The sequence below is a fragment of the Mucor velutinosus genome, assembly GCF_035048745.1.
Source record: "Mucor velutinosus strain NIH1002 chromosome Unknown tig00001577, whole genome shotgun sequence".
In the NCBI taxonomy this organism is placed as follows: Eukaryota; Fungi; Mucoromycota; class Mucoromycetes; order Mucorales; family Mucoraceae; genus Mucor; species Mucor velutinosus.
This window is the reverse complement of record NW_027041934.1, coordinates 167,683-185,661: the sequence shown is the minus strand read 5'-3', so window position 1 is coordinate 185,661 and position 17,979 is coordinate 167,683. Positions and strand designations below refer to the sequence as shown.

Here is a 17,979-nt window from a genome sequence, read left to right as displayed (position 1 = left end):
TCAAAAAGCCTTTAATTAGTTGAATGAAATATAAACCCAAAACGCGGCTATTAAATATGATTTATTTATAAGGATGGCTACTCAGATTCCTTTTGTTCGAAAAGTGCAATAATGATCGGGGTACAGTTGCAAAAGAGGTGCTAAATATTAAGGGGGTGACATTGAGAGAAAGAGAGAGAGAGAGAGAGAGAGAGAGAGGCATGGCGGTGAAAACTAAAAGATTCAAGGGGACGCTTTACAAGCGAGGCTTGCTTGATTGGATTGAGAGGATATCATCATACAGCATGGTAGTAACAAAGTCATCGTAGCGTTCACCTGTGATGTTGGTCGAGAATGCAGCCTTGGCAGCTTCATATTTGGAAGTTTCATACTTTGAACCCAGTTCTTTCTTGATGTGTTCAATCTCTTCGTCGAGCACTTGCAAGCAGTAGTCGCCTGTAATTTTTCTACCTTCTGCAGTTACGGATTGATGATGTGCCCATTGCCATAGTTGGGATCTACTAATCTCGTAGGTTGCACAATCTTCCATCAAATGATGTATTGGCACGCATCCTACTCCTCGTAACCAAGACTCCATATAAGCTAAACCAATTTGAATGTTGTCGCGGATGCCATGCTCCGTGATCTTGCCTTCAAAGTCGATATTCAGCAAATCCTTTTGCTTGATAGAGACGTCCTCACGGCGCTTGAACAATTGGTTGGGCTGAGGCATGTGCTCGTTGAAGATTTCAAGAGCAATCTTGACAAGATCCGGATGAGCAACCCAGGTACCATCATGGCCAGCAGTAACTTCACGCAATTTATCGGCTCTGACCTTCTGCATGGCTACTTGGTTGGCTTCAGCATCGCTCTTGATAGGAATCTGAGCAGCCATGCCTCCCATAGCATGGACACCACGCTTATGACATGTTTGAATCAAAAGATTGACATAGGCGCTCATGAATGGCACAGTCATGGATACATCCGAGCGATCAGGCAACACGTATTGAGGGTACTGACGGAATTTCTTGATGAAGCTAAAGATGTAATCCCAACGACCACAGTTCAAACCAGACGAGTGCTCTCTCAATTCATAGATGATTTCATCCATCTCAAAGGCGGCCAGAATAGTTTCAATCAGCACAGTGCCGCGGATAGTGCCACGAGGAATATTCAGCATGTCTTGAGATGCGTTGAAGATGTCATTCCACAATCTATTCAGTAAGGCATTAGTATTAGGTATAGCTGTATTCAGCTGTCATTTCTTACCTTGCTTCCAAATGAGACTCCATTTTAGGCAGATAAAAGTAAGGACCCAAGCCATTCTTGATCTGGTTTTTGGCATTATGGAAGAAGAATAGGCCAAAATCAAAGATGGAAGCAGACATGGGCTCTCCGTCAACAAGAATGTGCTTCTCCAACATGTGCCAGCCTCTTGGTCTTACAATCAATGTAGCAGGATTTTCCTTTAACTGATATTTCTTGCCAGCAGGGTTTGTGAATGAAATGGTGCCGTTGATAGCATCACGCAGATTGATCTGGCCATTCAGTACGTTATCCCATGTAGGGGCAGTTGAATCTGTAGCAGTTGTGTTAGCTCCAAGATGTGACCTTGCTGTCACTTGTATACATACCTTCGAAATCAGCCATGTAAGTCAATGCATCAGAATTCAATGCATTGATGACCATTTTGCGATCAACAGGACCAGTAATTTCGACACGGCGATCTTGAAGACCAGGAGCAGGTTTGGCAGCCTTCCAATTGGGGTCATTTCGAATATGAGCAGTTTCAGGCAAAAAGTCAGGCAAGATACCCTTATCAATTTCTTGTTGGCGCAGATCTCTCTTCTTTAGCAAGTCCTTTCTGGTGCCATTGAATGTGCGTTGGAGTGTTGCAATGAACTTGAGCGCATCAGTAGACAAGATTTGAGCTTGGTCTTGGTTGTAGGAGGCCAAAATGCTGACACCTTCCACAGAGCAGGATGCAGTGTTGCTGTTATTGTTTAAAGACATAATATCGAGTTAGATTTGTACAAGAGAAAAAGAAAAGAAAGAGATGGATTCATATGCGCCTTTTATATGTTTGTTGGTTCTTTATTTTTTCCCGGGAACTATGAAATGTATGTTCCACCGTGTAAAGAGAATGTGGGGAAAAATGCTGTCAAAAGCGTTTGGTTTGACATCATTTTGTTGAATTACTTTCTATCATCGGATAAAGGTTGTGTGTGCTCCACACAGCATTTTAGACGTTTAAGGTAAGAAACCTTATACAGTGCGCTTTAGATCCACCAATGATCTAATGATTTTAGGCATTTCCAACTTTCGCACGGTGTTCACACCAAAAATATACTCTTCAATAGTCTGATGAGGGTATCGTTGATGATAGCACTAAGGATCTTATCCCAGAAGAAGCTGTTCTCGTGGCCAACCTCATAGATTCCGACTGTGTTGGTTGAGGTATTCTGTCTACAGGCATGTATTTATGTTTGTATATACCAGCACAGACTTCAAGTGACACCAGATCACATATCCCGAGAGGCTAAACGTTTATCTTCAAGTGCATATGAGAATTTCTCTTATCAGTTGAAATTGGCTTTCGCCAATGACATGGTGTGTTATTTTCAAGCTTCCACATGAAAGCTGATGACTGTAATGGTTACATTGGGTTCTATAGATATGGAGGCTTTTGTTTTCTCGCTCATGATGAATACTTCAAGAACTGGAGGACAGCGATGTCTTGATAACCAGCGAATGAACATTAGTTGATACAGAGCACGTTGCTATAGCTTTGCATCGAGTAGCTGCTATCCAGTAACGCTCTTCAAACAAGTATTCGAGGCACGCTCTCATAATGATCCCGTATCAGATTACCCCGCAAAATGTACTACATATACAACGCTCGGTCATTGGCGTTGAGGAATCTCAAATCTCGTTTAATAGATTCCTTGCAAGCTGTTTAGCACGAAATTGTTCATGGGTGAGAGCTGTAACAGCGTTAAAGTATGTACATGTATTACTTGAAAGTGTGCCCTTCTCATGCAACCCTCCTCAGTACTATTGACATGCCTAATCTGCTTCTTTACCAGTGATGCCAGCTGTGCAAATAGCTTTATACATGCTATATATCCTCTCTATATATACTGTAAAATATTCAAAAAAAAAGTAGAGAATGTAGTATACAAATGCTGCATAAAGCTTGAATCTCTTTCATATCGTTTCAATAATAGCTTCCGCTGATACCAGTGTATAAGCAAAGAGAGGAGGATGCAGGGAGAAATACCTCCACGTTTCTGACTCTGATATAATCTTTCTTTTATTATTGATAGATTGTTTAAAATCTAATTAAATAGCAGGTTTTTATTATTACTGATTGGAAATGTCTATGGCGATAGCCGGTAGGGTGACGCCGTCAAGCGTAGCGAGATTGCATCTTATTCAACATTTGGTAATATTAATTTTAATGGGTTTTACCGTAGCGACGCGAAGGTGCAAAAACATAGTATTCAAGCAGCAAATTCGGTTTTTCATTTCCATTATTATTAATAGCTTACCAACAACATAACGCATCAAAATTTGCATGAATTAGCTTTACAAAATCAGTATACCTTTATTCGAATTAGAGATTGCTCAAGCTACAGAACTACCCTTCCAGAAGATATCAGCTACCAAAGATGTGATTCATGCCTTGTAAATAAAAGCCATAAAGCAAAACATAACCAAATCAGACAGCTTTCAAGCCTTCATATCTTGACATGTAGACCTTTCTGAGCCACCGGAATAACGCCAAATAACTGTACTCGAGTAGTAGTAACTTCCTGACACCTTTGCTCAACTTTTTGAGGACCAAAAAAAAAAGGCCAAAAATTGACCAAAAAGCATGAGGGGTACCTCATGGTTTTCACCAAAAATCAAACGATCGCATTTTTCACCTTGAAAATGATGATTTTTACTATGGTATATTTTAAATAAAAATGTTTCTCTCGATCCAAAGCAACCTCTGAAACCACTTTTATAAGGCTTTCATATGCAAAATATAGCTATTTTCGCTAAAAATCTCATTTCAAATTTTATTAAATTGCTCAATAATTTCAGTCAAAACACTTATTACAGTCAGCATCATTAGAAGCGCCTTGAAGAGTACTTCAAGAATGTATTAAGGAGCATAGGCTGATCATCACAATTTATATAGTCGAATATCACGAAATAAATTTAAGAAGTCGAAAAAAGATGAGATCTGTCCAATCTTGGACAAAAAAAAGCTGAATTTGAATCGTTTTTGGCGGCGGCATTGCTTCTGGCTGACCTAAATGCCTTTCTGTTGACGACAATGATGATTGTGATGCTGATTAACTATGGATCATGGAATTGAAAGGACAATTGCTTAGCGCAAATACTTTTCTTTGGGGAGCTTTGACTCATGGAGGCGTCTTTTGCAATGACAATATCTCAAAAAAAAGTCGCTGTAGATCTTACGCAAGCCCTGTATTTACGCATGGCCAGCTTTATGTCGCCACCTCAAGAGCAGCATCAGCGAAAGGACACCCCCCCCCCTTAACTCTAATATAGCCCTTTGTTTAAAATCTACTTGATATACCAAAAATTTATTATTTCTAATTTAAATGTCTTTGCTGAGAGCCCGTAGGGCGACGCCAACTTCGAGCGTAGCGAGATAAGTAGGCTAGTAAGCATATACAGATAATGTGGTGTCATTCAATTTCCCGAATAGCTGAAACTGCATTTGAATCCAGTTAAAACATCAATCCTATCATTCATCCTTTTGATTAAATCAAAACGTTCTTTGTTTTTTTACATATCTTGATCAGCATTGCAGTTCTAAATACATAACTTGCGTGCGTTCATGTCAAAAGCTGATATCTATTCATTGCTTCTTTTCTTATGCTCTCGATTCCAAGCAACTGGTAAGGTCCACTGTTCCAGTGACCGCCAATTGGCTGGCATTCTTCTCGCATTTGAAAGCGACACTGTCTAGATTTGGACCTTCTTTCACTCCATGTTTCGCAACACATTTCAAGTAAGATTCTGCCTTTAGGTTAAACTGCAATTGATTAATAGTAATCAGTCTGGATTTCTTTCTATTTTATACAGCTTAGGGTAAATTATACTATGCTTTTTTTTTTTCATGATATGGAAACATTAAACTGTTCTACAGTAGTGAACCGTTGCAGCTTTGGTCCTGTCATACTCCTAAAGAAGGGGAGGAAGGATACGACGATAACGAAGCACACATTGAGCGTGTTGCCGACGATCTCATCAGCAGTACAGTGATCGAGCTAGTATCACCAAATCTGAGCAACACATATATCACTTGCCCTCATCATCCTCAGCGCACACTTGGCATTAAACTACCATACCTCGTTCTTATCGTGAAAAACCTTGACAAATATTTCTCGTTCGAAGTGCAGGTATTGGATGACACGGAGGAGACTCGACGTTTTAGAGCATCCAACTATCAGGTTACAACACGAGTGAAGCCTTATATTACTACCATGCCAATGCGATTAGATCCAGGATGGAACCAAGTTATATTCAACTTGGGAGACTATGTCAAGAAGGGATATGGAACAAATTACAGCGAGACAAGTCGAGTAACTGTGCATGCCAATTGCAGAATAAGACGTATATATTTCACGGATAGGATTTACGGAGAAGATGAACTACCAGCCGAATTCAAACTGTTTCTACCTGTAAGTGGTTGATGTGATCTAGTAGTCTAAATAAGCTTGTTTATTGAACCTGCTGGTGGAATGTGTAGATTGATAAAAACTAGAATGCATGAGGGAAGAAGAACTTGATCTCTTGTCTAGCTGAATCATCTGAATCTGATCCATGAAATGAGTTTCTTGTGTCTGTCAATCCGTACAAAGCCCTCAAGGTATCAGGTTGATTCACTCGCGCTCTGTCAATGGCAGGTTAAAAATGACACAATAAAGCACACAACTTTAGATGTTTCTTACCTCACTGGATGTGTAGGCCCTATTAAAGCTCTCCAGTCTTTGATGGCATTGGGTGAGGCTAAAATCATTGCTTTAAACGGCCCACTTGTCATGTATCCACATAGACGATGATAGAAGAATTTGCCTTGATGTTCTGCATAAAACTCTCCTGCTTGCTGTTCTGTCCACAGTACATCGCGCTCTTGAACGATTTCCAGATTTTTAGCTTCAATCGCCTTTCTGATTTTCGGTGGTAAAGCTGCATTGGCACATATATCAGGCTTTAATAATGCCAATGTAATTTGAGGCTTATGTTTTAGCAGTTGCTTCAATGTAGACATGGGGGGAGGGGTTAATGTGAAAAAAATAAATAAAATGTAAAAGCCGCTAGGTTCAAGCAGTGCTCTTTTTATTTTTGCAGGCAGATGTAGTAGTAGTGGTGGTATTAGCGGCTGTGGATAATTCAATGTAACCCTGTGATGTATATTTCGTCTGATCCATTTTATCGTTTAGCGCACTGCCTACACGTCTTATTAGATTAGAAGATGACGGTGATGGTATAGTAGCAGTAGTGGGATGATATTTTGTATAGTCATACGGCAGGAATTTCGAATCCATGTCGATCAATTCCTTCATTTTCCCACTTTGCGCTGAGGTCTTTTTGTGTGGTCGTAAGGGGGAATCATCGAATAACAGTTCCTCTAGTTCGTGCACAGCATCAAAGTTGGATTGATTTGTCTATGTTTGGCGTGAGCAGCGAACATTTCGATAAGGCAGGTCGATTCAGCTTACATTGGGTATAAAAGGCGGGATAGCAGTTTTGTTTTCCAGTGATTCCCAATCTAAACCTTGAAACCAGGCCTGGGATATTAATTTCTCAAAGCCTTGTGCACCATGACCCAGACGGTGTTTAGGTGACCTTGTCAGCAGCTACATGATGGGACATTTTTAATTAAAAATCCAGTGTGCGGGCCTGTGTTGCTGGTATACGTTACGCCTTCTATCACTTGCTGACACTCTGCTGAAATCTGCACATCTTTTGGCATCACGATCGGATCATTCAGTATGGATTCCTTGACTAGATCGTTGGTATCTCCATCAAACGGTCGCTTTAAGAATTGAAAAAGGATGATAATTAATAAAGAGTGACATAGCAAGTTAGACACAAACATTTTACTTTTCCAAATAGAAGTTCAAACATTGTAACACCCAAGCTCCACCAGTCAACATCGGTTGTATATCGCTTTTCTAGCAATATCTCAGGCGCCATGTAGACTAGGCTGCCAGCGCGGTTGCTCTTGTATGGCTTCTTTTCAGATAACTGGGTCGCAATGTTGAAATCGCTGAGATGAGCATGGCCTTGAGCATCGAGAAGAACGTTATCTGGTTTAATATCGCTGTTCCAAAAGGTTAAGGTCCAAAATTAACAGTTGCAGCTTTTTGAGTAACCATTACCGATGAATAATCATATGTTGGTGTATGTGATGTATGGATAAGATCAAATCAGCAATATAAAAGCGCACCTGGAGCTCATTGAATAGTCCCAGTCGTTCCAAATGAAACCTCAAATCACCACCCAGCATAAGATCCAGCACCATGAATAGGTTTTCATCATCATGAAATGCATAGCGAAGATTGACAACGAGTGGATACTGAATTGACTCCAAGATGCGACGTTCTGTCAATATGTTGTTGGTTGCATGCAGTTCAATACACTTTGATTTGCTGATATATTTGAGCGCATATTCCAGCAAATCGCTCTTGTGCTGAACAATTCGAACTTTTCCAAATGCACCCTTGCCAATCACTCTGAGCAGATAGAAATGTGATAACTCGGCTTTGTGGGATCATCATTGATTTAATAAGGTATCAGAGATCAATGCATCCGTGCTGTAACCATTACCTTCTCGAGAAAAATCGACCTCTTCTTGCTTGCAGCACGCTGAGCCCATCTAGGATTGCTAATTTGAAGAAAATGTGAGAAAGAAGGAAGGAAAGAGATTCGATTCCATGCTATTTATACGATCAATGCTTTATGTGACGTTTTCCAGTTGTATACAAGATGAGCTTTATTAGAGAATAGTAGTAATTTAAGATCGACGAATAAAGGTTCTTCCACTATATTTAAATCGAGTTAGCATCAAAGTAGCAAATGTATCGAGGAATGCATCTTTTTTACCTGGCAGTTTTCTTTTCGGCATTTTGAACTTCTGGTTTGGCTCTGTTCAGTACCTTCAAGAAATCACGAACACGAGCTCTCATACGGGTGTGCATGTATGCCTTTGAGCATTTGATGTGGTAGTGAAGATAATCGCGGAAGATTTGGATACGAGAAATGGTCTCCTCACGAACATCGCCTCTGGTGAAATGGTTAGGGAATAACACTATGTCAAGCAGTTAGATCCCTGCAGCTATGCAAAATCGACATCCTACCACCTACCAAATGTAACATAACTAATATCATCACTGTCCTTCAAGTTCAAATGACGAAGCTCCATTGGAGGCTCACGAATGGAATACAAGACTTGAGGAGCATTTTGTAAAGCTGGGACTCTACGGCGAGCATCGACAAATTCCTAGCAAACCAATGATGAATATACGCTACTTACCACCTGATGCTGCCCATAAATTACCTGCAAAAAGACTTTGCCAAAGATCTTGTCGGTTTCGTCTTTGAATGTTGTGCTGAAAATAACGGTAATACGATCGAAGTTGGACTTGATATAGATGGCTTCTTCCTCGCGATAATGAACAGCCATTAGTTCGGAATTGATCTCGGTCTTGTCCTCCTTCTCGCATTGTTCTTGTTCTGCAAAAGCTCTTTCAAGAGGAGCTGCCAACAAATTACGCTTTAAAAGTGATACTTTCTTAATGAGCTCATCTCTGGCCTCTGCATTTAAAGAGTTGTCAGTATCCACATCATGCAGCATTATGCTGAGCTGCTTACCAGACTCCTTGGAAACTTGCTCGAGATCAATAGAAAGACTAACATCATAACCTTGCTCGGGCGTATCCAAGAGCAAATCACCATACTCGCGTTTCAACACATCTTGAGCTCCATGAGAGAAAAGCTCATGAGCACATGCCCATCCCAAAGAGATGCGGATAACAGACTTGGACTCTGGTGTGGAAATGTGGTAAGTAACGCCGTCAAAATCGGCTACTGTCATATCAACAGGCTCGAGCTTCTCCCTAAACGAAATTGGAATGTTAATACACAGCCAGCATGCTATCATTTCCAGCATTTTACTCTTTGAGTCTCGCATCCAATGTGTTTTTGATGATGACGTTGTGGTAGTCTAAGAGAATCATGGCAGCAATCTACGTGTCTTGTGATGAGAAAATAGGGGGAAAAAAAAAAAAAAAAGAGATAAAAAGCAGCTTGGCATTGTGTGTATGTGAGTGTGCAATGTTCAATTGAATTGAAACGGAAGTTCAAAGAGTGGGTTGATTATACGTCACTTGTTTGCTCGCACATCTCAGAGCAAGTGTAACGCTACAGCCTGCGAGCTGCCTCATTGCCCCAGAGTGCGTTGTTGTGTACCTTGATTTTACACATGAGCGGCTATTGTTGATCCAACTTTCAGAGGAAACTACAACTATTCACGTGCCAAAAAAATAGCCTTAATAATTAAAGCTTTATAAAAAGGGCATTCTTTTTTTTTTGTTTCTGCTTTCTTTTGTTGATTCAAAACGCTTACTCCTTTTGTTGAACAAAGCACCATGGCAGAATCAGGTAGGTCATTCATTGATGTAGACAGGATGCAGCTGATCTCAGTCATCCACAGGGCAATTGAATATGAAGATCCCTTGGGGACTCACTGCAATCATCGCACCTATTGTGTTTCAGGCCATTTTCAGAAAGAGAGGAGGATTCATGTACAGAAAGATGGTTGCGTTCATACTGATGGGAGTGGCAGCGTGCTTGGGCATCCTTGCGGGCGTGGCATTGCCATTGATAGGCAGAGCACACTTGATCAATTGGACGGTAGCAAGAACAGAGGCATTCTTGAACAAGACATTTTTAGCAATCACTGCTACTGTGGAGGGACAGGAGCACTTGCCCAAAGATGACCAAACTGCAATTTACGTTTGCAATCATCAGACGGTGATGGATATCATGTTTATGGGCAACATCTTTCCCAAGAGAGCTGCTGTCGTAGCGAAAAAGTCGATTCGATGGGTCCCCTTCTTGGGCTGGTTTAGTAAGTTGCTGCATCGACATCACAAACAAACATCCCAATTGACCGCAAAAAAAAAACTGATAGTGATCTTGAGCAAGACTATCTTCTTGGATCGTGGAAACCGGGACAGTGCAATCAAGCAAGCAAAGCAGGCAGCCATCGATATTCATAGAAAAAAGATGGGTGTGTGGATCTACCCTGAAGGCACTCGAAGCAACAGTGGTAAAAACGAGTTACTGCCGTTCAAGAAGGGCGCATTTTACATGGCAACACAGGCTAAAGTGCCGATTATCCCTATCGTGATCCAGAATTATAAAGACATCTATAATGCCAAACAAAAGCATTTCAGCTATGGCGACATTAAAATCAAGAGTAAGGATGATTGGAGTTTTCAAAAGGGATAGGGTTGAGATTAACCGTTTAAACATAGTTTTGCCTCCTGTTGACACAACTGACATTCCCGAAAATTCGGAATCTGTGGATAAATTGGCCACAGACATTAGAAATCAAATGTTGGCCACCTTGAAGGAGATCTCTCCAGAACAACAAGACAAATCAGAATAATCACAACCCTTTTAATAGCTGTAATAAATCCGTGTCGATGGTATCGCACTGAAAATAACTGTCAGTACAACTGCAATGACAGTGCTGAATAGCAGGATCCAGGTGGCCCTTGCTTGTAATATCTTCTTCACCTGAGGTTGAGAGACCTTGTTGAAATGAAAAGGGGTCGTTTCGCTAGATGATATCGTTATTTTCAGTGATTTAATGACAGTTATCATTCATCAGCCTACCTAACATTTAAAAGCAATGCTAGAAATGGATCCAACCTTGATAAAAAGACAGACAGTTGGTAGCAGCCAATCCAGAAGGGTAGCAGGCTCTACGAAAAATCATGAGACATCATGCACACTCGCATCATCAGTGATATTTACCCAAAAGCGAGTGCCCCAAGGTGCATAATTTAGAAAGATGAAGCTGAGAGCAGAAGAGAATCCTGCGGCCAGGGCCACAAGACCAATGACCAAGCGGTGCATTTGCTGCCGCTCTGTAATGTTGCCCCATACTTTCAGGCGCATGAAAGGTGGATAAGCCCAACGTTCCATATACAAGAACGCAGCATGTTTGGCTTCTGCAAAGAGCATAGGATCATGGCGAACACAGCCATTGATGTTGTAGCTTTCAATCACTTGCTGTCGGATTTTAGCAGGAATTACTTTTAGATACTTTGAACCACCTGGCATCAAATACGTATGGACAATGCGCTCCGAAGATGTCACTAGATCGTGTCGATCAGGCACTTGGTAGATGACATCCATTAATTTCTCCCCTATGGGCGGCCTAACAATAGGCAGAGGCACACTGATAGAGATATCGTCTGCAGAGTCCCTGTTGTTCACCAATGTCGGCGATTGCTGTATCACGGGATGGTGTATATCCACATACTTGTCAATAGGCACAGCAGAGGAAGTAATGTCGAGATACTTTTCAATTGGATCCTCTCCATCCAGCCTGTGTATACTGTTGAATAAATCATGTTGCTGCGATGATTTGAGCACGGACTTGACGTATCTTCGCCATAAGATTTCATGATGCCGAACATCTAGATAAAAGTCAAGCAGGTTGTCCAAGTACAGTTTATCACGTAGGACAGTGTAGAAGTTGTAAAGACAGACAGGCGGCAGGGTTTTGCGAGACAGTATATCTTCCAATGTTGGTAAATCTTGTAGGGATGACATTTTTTGTGTAATGTTGGAAAAAAAAAAAGGGATGAAGTTGCGTGCTATGTTTGTGAACCATGTATTAATTACTTTTTCAATTTTGTAATATAGTTGAGTTTGGTTTTGTTTGCATCAACATACTGATTGCTCGAATAAGAACAATGCTTTATATTGATGGTAATTAAAAGGTTCATTAATAATGTTTTTATAAATATCATAATTTGAAATTCCATTTCAAATATATGCCATATAAAGCTCACACTAAAGAATATGGAATCTAGAATAGAGTCGACAATACTACACTTGCGCCAGCATTTGATTTTGCATTTTAATGCACTTTAAATTGGTAATATTGCTAGTATTAGCTTCACAAACATCGATTGCTCCAACATTTTGTTGATTCTGGCAGCAAGCAGCAGCCGCCAAAAATATTTTAATCTCAGCCAGTCATTAATCTCCTGATTTGTTGATTCTCGATCATTTCGAGCACATTTCGACTTATTTCGCAAGTTTTCGCTATGTAAGTCGCCATAACCATCCCTTGCTTTCTAATGCATTCTTGGAGTACTTTTCAAGGTGCATCCAGTGGTACCAAGTAAAAGTAATGTTTTGGATGATCTTCTTGAGCAAAGTGAGAAAGTATGAAATGAGGTTTTTGGCGAAAATGTCGAGATTTTACATAGGTAGGTTTCACAAACAAAGTGTTAAGGGTTGCTTTGAGTCGTTACAAACATTTTGAGTCAATATATGCCATAGTAAAAGTCTTTATTTTGGAGGTCAAAAACGCGATCGTTTGATTTTCGTCAAAATCCCATGAGGTATCCCTCATGCTTTTTTGGCCAAATTTTGGCAATCTCAAAAAAGTTGAGCAAAGGTGTCAGAAAGTAAGCGCTAGGCCAGAGCAGTTGTGTGGTGCTGTTCTGGCGTCTAGAAACGGCTTCTAACATGAGAAAGTACGACTCAAAAGTGTCAAATTGTCGCTGTGTTTTGCATATTCTAGCATAGTAAGAGGTAATAAAAGCATGTTGTATGCCCGTACATGCTCTGTTTCCTTTCTATCAGACGTAGAGCATCCTAGAAAGTTCAGATCCACAATTACCGGTGAGTGGGTAGGGTTTCCAATTGATAAAGGAGGCTAGAAGGCGAAATTTCAAGCGGTACTAGTAGGATAATGTGTTTGTAGACCGTTTTGAATGAATGTCCAAAGAGATCAATTGAACGGATAGGTACAGTGATGTTGTACAACTTCGTCGACGTACATAGATATGCCTTTTGAAAGAATCAAGCCGGTAGAATGCTGCTGGATGGCATCAATGTGCGTTATGAACTGAAGAGTCTTTTCCATCCAAGAAACTACCATAGCCCCTGTTCGCTGGACATGAGGTTTCTTCCTAGGATGATAATATCTGGTGTCAAAATGATCATCAGCGATGTATGCTAATTAGCACTTCTATATTTGATTGGATAGTTCCTGATTTAGCAACAAAAAGCTTGCAATTCTAGTGAAGCAAAAAGAGATCTACAAATAACTTAAAGGGGGTTGGTGGCTTTTCTTGCTTCCGAAATATAATTAGCATTTTGCAAGTAGTAATGAGTGACACAATAATCTTGTAGTAATTAATAAAAACGAGCAGAAAGAGAGAGGAAAGAAGATCCCTCTTCAATGTTTCTTTTTTTATTCTCCTTTTTCTTTTTTGCTTTCTTTTTTCGTTTCATTCATTCATCCCCTTACAAGAGAAACTAGATAAAGGATGTCAAATTTAATAGACTTACATAAATGGCGAAGGTTAGGCTGGCCAAAGATTTTCCTTTATGTCCTATGTGTCATTTTGGTACTTCACCTTCTTCAATCATTTGCCACTTCATCGTCGCCGTCCACGCCAAGCAATGTATTACACGAAACAGGGCAACAACAATCCAGCGTCGATTTCCCCTGGTATAACGATCAACATCCCAACATGGCCCCACTACAAAATCCTAAATATACCACTGCCCATTTAACGACACAAGAAAGAAACGCGTTACAAGCCAGTATGGTTGAAAAAGCTCGAGCAGCAGCCTCAGAGTTTCAAATTACCGGCATTCCTGGATCTACCATGAATACAGCATCCAAGGCAAAGAAATTTAGATCACTGGTGGATTGTTGGACTACAGGTTCCTGGGTAGAAGATACAACACATTACACCATGCCACATTTCCAAGATCCAATCTACGGCAGTTGCGACAGAAAATACAAGAAATCAGGCGGCACTAGCGTCCGTCCTGCTGTCCGATACACTTGGAAGTCGCAATGTGATATGATCAGCATGGACGCCCAACATTGGTGCCAGGTATTACGGGGTCGCCATCTGTTGTTGGTAGGTGATTTAGTGCAATATCAACTGCATGAGTTGTTTTTGGATACTTTGCGCGACGGACCAGCTGTTTGCTTTGGCGAATTGAACTGCAAAGGTATGTATAGGCAGGATTTCAGCTCTTGTATACCGCTGACATGTTAAAACATAAAGATCATACTGTATGCGAGGAACCAGAGACTCGTCTCCGATATCTCCGCAATGACATCTTGTCTGTGCGTCGAAAGATGGATCAAAATCATGGACATCCAACAGCTAATGTTATTGAATGGCCCTTTACATCATCGAGTATAATGCGAGGATATCCAGTTGTCATATTGAACCGAGCACCTGTTATCGAAAGCGACGAGAAATTCATCAAGGGATTAGTTGAAACACTCCGAGTGATGCGTAAAGCAAATCCCAGTGCGTTGATATTGTATAGATCCACTGGAATTGGACATCCATTCTGCGATGATGCTACTAAACCTTTAGCAAGACCTTTGGATGACAGTTATTTGAAAAAGCTGCCTCATGGCTGGAGCGAATTAGAGCGTCGCAACGCAATGGCTCGCGAAATTGTGGAAGCAGCAGGTGGCGTCTTTATCGATTTAGCTAAATTAACCAATGTGCGGCCAGATGGGCATATTGGAGGACAAGATTGCCTTCGATATTGTATACCAGGACCATTGGATAGCTGGGCCCAAATCTTATATCAAGTATTTTTGGGTTTGGATGGACATCTATCAATAGAAGACTAGAACCAAACACGTGTAAAATATAGCTTATTACTTGATTTGAAACATTAAAGTATTTATTAAAACGAAACGAGTAAAAAGAAAGAGAAATATATAACTTTTTTTCGGATGTGAGTTTTCTATCCACTGGCAACAAAAAAAAAAGATTAAGAAAATGTAGTACAAAGATAAAATATAATATATGTATTAGTTGATTAGACCTTCTTGGACTTGGGTCTTGACTTTTGATCTTCCTTTTCTTGCTTTTGCTTACGGGCAGCAGCTCTCTTGGCTTGGTAAGTAATACGGTAGAAATTAATGAAGAGAACGAGGTATGAAGACAAGAGAGCACAACCAAAGAGAGCTGAGGTTTCAGTACCAGCACAAGATCCCATGTTGGGCAAGTGAGGCCAGTAAGTGTAGGCAAAGTAGGTGTAGGTACAGAAATAGATGACGACGAGATCAATAATGAATTGAGTGATTTGAAGAGTGGTCAAGTACTTCTTCCACCAGATCTTGGCACCAGCAGCGGTGCGGAAGTAGTAGTAGTACATCAAGACATGTACAGTCAAGTTGAGAGTAATAGGAACCCAAGACTATAAGTTAAAATTAGTTTTTCCGAAATTCCGTATGATATAAAGAACGTGTAACTTTGGGAAATTTCATATGATAATTTGTGTGTACTTACAACTGAAGTTTGACCGTTGAGCTGAGTGAAGCAAAGGACCATAGTCAAAGAGTGATGGTAATAGTGGAGGAATTCTACATTTAGAGAATAACAACAGTGTCAGCACAAAACAAAGAAAAGAAACGTAAATTCAGCCCCTGAAAAAGATGTAGTGTGTTGCTAGGTTAACAAAGTTTGTGTACCTGAGATATCCATAGCAACCACATCAAAACAAATAACTTCTCCCATCGCCCCCTCCTCCTCCTCCTCCTCCTCAATAAAGTTAAACTTACCCAACTTCTTCTTTTTCAAAACCAAGAAGATAGTATCAATGAGTTCCCAGTACTTGACAAGATAGTTGAGGTAGTAGAGCAATTCCAAAGGTTGAGTCCAGGTTTCGTTAGCACAGATAGCAGCCATTAAACCATGACGGTAGAAGATGGGGAAGATTTGCTCGACCATCAAAACCAAAAGGATACCGGAAACCAAAGTCAAAAGAACATTGTGAATCATGAAAGGGAGTTGAAGCTTGAATGGAGCAACATTTGTCATTAAGAAACGACCGCCAAAGATGACAATAAAATAGGTGATACAGGTCATTGTAACTATAATGAAATTGTCAATTAACGCGTGTTATCCCAATATGCTCGATTCCTTCTATTACCTTCATTTACAGTAGACAAGGGAGTCACTGAGGGAATGTACCTGAATTTGGATGCTGGTTCACCGACAACAGCTTCATATGCCTTTTCAAAGAAAGGATAAAGTGGCAACCCAAAAGGAGTCTCGGGTGTGAAATGAAGATTCTTTAAATGCTCCATTTTGCTATATGAAAAAAGTCGGATATGAAAAAGAACAAGAACAAGAAGCAAAATGAAAGGTTGTCAAAATCAAGTCAGTTTTTATAATGAAAATTTTTCCCTCTTTCTTTTACTATTTTGATTTAAATGGCCGCGTTTCATAGAAGTACAAAGGTAGGACGATACTCGTTTGAATCTTGGTCATTTTATTAACATCAGACTGAAAGCTGTAATGGACTCCGAGAAGAAAGTTGCTAACGTTCAAGCTTATTTACTTTGTTTATGTTTGTAGATGGCATGAAATTGCAGATTTCGAGTAAAAGGGAGGCAATGTCCATTGAATCATTGGAAAGTTTATTGATTGAGGGCTAAAATAGGGGGGGGGGGTGGGGGACGAGAGGGGGGGGGGGGGAGAAGGGGTGAGGGTGGCTACTATTTAAAGGGGCACTTGAATAAATTGATTGTGGTAGATTTGTATGGAAGAAACAATTTCTGTTATTCATGATACAATTGACTTTCAAGATACTCGCTCCATGATATTAAACCGCTAAGTAAGATCCATCAGTTACGGTTGATCTGGTTGATCCACGCAAGCGCAACTTACTCTCCGTTTTTATCGTCTTCCATCAACACATGATCTACCATATCAGTTACCTCTTGCAATGTAAGATCCAGATCATGGATTTCGTCCTCATCAAAGTCTGTAAATGCTGCTCTCAATTCGTGCCCATCCAGATATCCGTCTCCATTTGTATCGTGGATAACAAACAAGTAGTAGATCATGTCTTGCTCACTTAGCTCTGGTACCTTATCATCATCATCTTTGGCCATTGCCCTCATGTGTTCTTGAATATGACTATCAAATTTAAAAAATTCGCGGTAAACATGACAGACAAAAGCAACGCAAATCTCTGATTTTTTTTTCTTGCTTTCTGTAATGGCCTACTTACTGCTTGTTCTTTTTCTCGTCACCATAATTTGAATGTGGTTCCTTGTAGCGGTGTGTCCCTGGCCCAGCATGCACAATTGCTATCATAAAAGCCAGAATAACCAAAATGAGTGTGGTACGCATAACAAGTGGAGACTGAAAATGAGAAATGTTAAATGGAAAGAGAAAAGATATTAACTCGACTCAAGATCCTGCCCTTGCGATGCCTTACGTTTTTCTTGCGCGAAAAAGAGTCACCATGGCCACATGATGAACGATCAAAGTAGTGTTTGTTTTGCTTGCATATCAAACACTAATAGCCCCTTAATGCGAAAAAGAGGAACAGGGAAAAGAAAGAGAGAAAGAGAGAGAGCGAGAGAAAGTTGTCTTTATTTTTCAACAGACCGAATATGGAAATTGCGGAATTTTTAGGTTTTGTCGCAACATTAGACAAGCGTCCAAAATAGCAATGTACATCCGACGAAAATAGGGGCCTACATGGAAGCGCCTTCATGCCCCTTTTGATGGTCCCAATTTCATATGAAATGAAATGTCAAAAAAAAATTAGCCATGTGAGCTAGCGCTAGATACAGGTGTAAGTTTGTGTTCCTGAACATGTATCGATGCCATCAGCAAGTGTAACTGAAGTTTGTGATTTTAACAGCGAGAAAGGTCG

The 17,979-nt window shown here is 40.4% G+C and overlaps 10 protein-coding genes across 10 annotated transcripts; 3 read left to right on the top strand and 7 right to left on the bottom strand.

The window, feature by feature from the left end:
- Window positions 1-235: 235 nt before the first annotated feature.
- ATC70_013503 (uncharacterized protein) lies at window positions 236-1,992 on the bottom strand (the record flags this gene model as incomplete). The annotated part of the gene is made up of 3 exons (XM_064832667.1): window positions 236-1,193; window positions 1,249-1,558; window positions 1,614-1,992. 3 exons carry the CDS (start codon window positions 1,990-1,992, stop codon window positions 236-238), a joined length of 1,647 nt encoding a protein of 548 aa, XP_064675546.1.
- A 2,998-nt stretch (window positions 1,993-4,990) lies between these two features.
- On the top strand, window positions 4,991-5,696 carry ATC70_013502 (uncharacterized protein; the record flags this gene model as incomplete). Its single annotated transcript, XM_064832666.1, has 3 exons — window positions 4,991-5,011; window positions 5,060-5,091; window positions 5,150-5,696. 3 exons carry the CDS (start codon window positions 4,991-4,993, stop codon window positions 5,694-5,696), a joined length of 600 nt encoding a protein of 199 aa, XP_064675545.1.
- A 67-nt stretch (window positions 5,697-5,763) lies between these two features.
- Window positions 5,764-6,274, bottom strand: ATC70_013501 (uncharacterized protein; the record flags this gene model as incomplete). The annotated part of the gene is made up of 2 exons (XM_064832665.1): window positions 5,764-5,896; window positions 5,955-6,274. The coding sequence occupies 2 exons, from the start codon at window positions 6,272-6,274 to the stop codon at window positions 5,764-5,766; spliced, it is 453 nt and encodes a 150-aa protein (XP_064675544.1).
- Window positions 6,275-6,326: 52 nt separating this feature from the next.
- On the bottom strand, window positions 6,327-7,885 carry ATC70_013500 (uncharacterized protein; the record flags this gene model as incomplete). The annotated part of the gene is made up of 6 exons (XM_064832664.1): window positions 6,327-6,671; window positions 6,726-6,863; window positions 6,929-7,042; window positions 7,111-7,330; window positions 7,389-7,770; window positions 7,837-7,885. 6 exons carry the CDS (start codon window positions 7,883-7,885, stop codon window positions 6,327-6,329), a joined length of 1,248 nt encoding a protein of 415 aa, XP_064675543.1.
- A 138-nt stretch (window positions 7,886-8,023) lies between these two features.
- On the bottom strand, window positions 8,024-9,245 carry ATC70_013499 (uncharacterized protein; the record flags this gene model as incomplete). The annotated part of the gene is made up of 6 exons (XM_064832663.1): window positions 8,024-8,051; window positions 8,113-8,317; window positions 8,374-8,509; window positions 8,567-8,823; window positions 8,881-9,125; window positions 9,184-9,245. The coding sequence occupies 6 exons, from the start codon at window positions 9,243-9,245 to the stop codon at window positions 8,024-8,026; spliced, it is 933 nt and encodes a 310-aa protein (XP_064675542.1).
- Window positions 9,246-9,656: 411 nt separating this feature from the next.
- ATC70_013498 (uncharacterized protein) lies at window positions 9,657-10,681 on the top strand (the record flags this gene model as incomplete). Its single annotated transcript, XM_064832662.1, has 4 exons — window positions 9,657-9,669; window positions 9,722-10,138; window positions 10,202-10,489; window positions 10,548-10,681. 4 exons carry the CDS (start codon window positions 9,657-9,659, stop codon window positions 10,679-10,681), a joined length of 852 nt encoding a protein of 283 aa, XP_064675541.1.
- A 329-nt stretch (window positions 10,682-11,010) lies between these two features.
- Window positions 11,011-11,856, bottom strand: ATC70_013497 (uncharacterized protein; the record flags this gene model as incomplete). The annotated part of the gene is made up of 1 exon (XM_064832661.1): window positions 11,011-11,856. One exon carries the CDS (start codon window positions 11,854-11,856, stop codon window positions 11,011-11,013), a length of 846 nt encoding a protein of 281 aa, XP_064675540.1.
- A 1,940-nt stretch (window positions 11,857-13,796) lies between these two features.
- On the top strand, window positions 13,797-14,932 carry ATC70_013496 (uncharacterized protein; the record flags this gene model as incomplete). The annotated part of the gene is made up of 2 exons (XM_064832660.1): window positions 13,797-14,289; window positions 14,346-14,932. The coding sequence occupies 2 exons, from the start codon at window positions 13,797-13,799 to the stop codon at window positions 14,930-14,932; spliced, it is 1,080 nt and encodes a 359-aa protein (XP_064675539.1).
- Window positions 14,933-15,123: 191 nt separating this feature from the next.
- Window positions 15,124-16,396, bottom strand: ATC70_013495 (uncharacterized protein; the record flags this gene model as incomplete). The annotated part of the gene is made up of 4 exons (XM_064832659.1): window positions 15,124-15,504; window positions 15,597-15,670; window positions 15,869-16,180; window positions 16,240-16,396. 4 exons carry the CDS (start codon window positions 16,394-16,396, stop codon window positions 15,124-15,126), a joined length of 924 nt encoding a protein of 307 aa, XP_064675538.1.
- A 474-nt stretch (window positions 16,397-16,870) lies between these two features.
- On the bottom strand, window positions 16,871-17,447 carry ATC70_013494 (uncharacterized protein; the record flags this gene model as incomplete). Its single annotated transcript, XM_064832658.1, has 3 exons — window positions 16,871-16,922; window positions 16,980-17,231; window positions 17,326-17,447. The coding sequence occupies 3 exons, from the start codon at window positions 17,445-17,447 to the stop codon at window positions 16,871-16,873; spliced, it is 426 nt and encodes a 141-aa protein (XP_064675537.1).
- Between the last annotated feature and the right edge of the window lie 532 nt (window positions 17,448-17,979).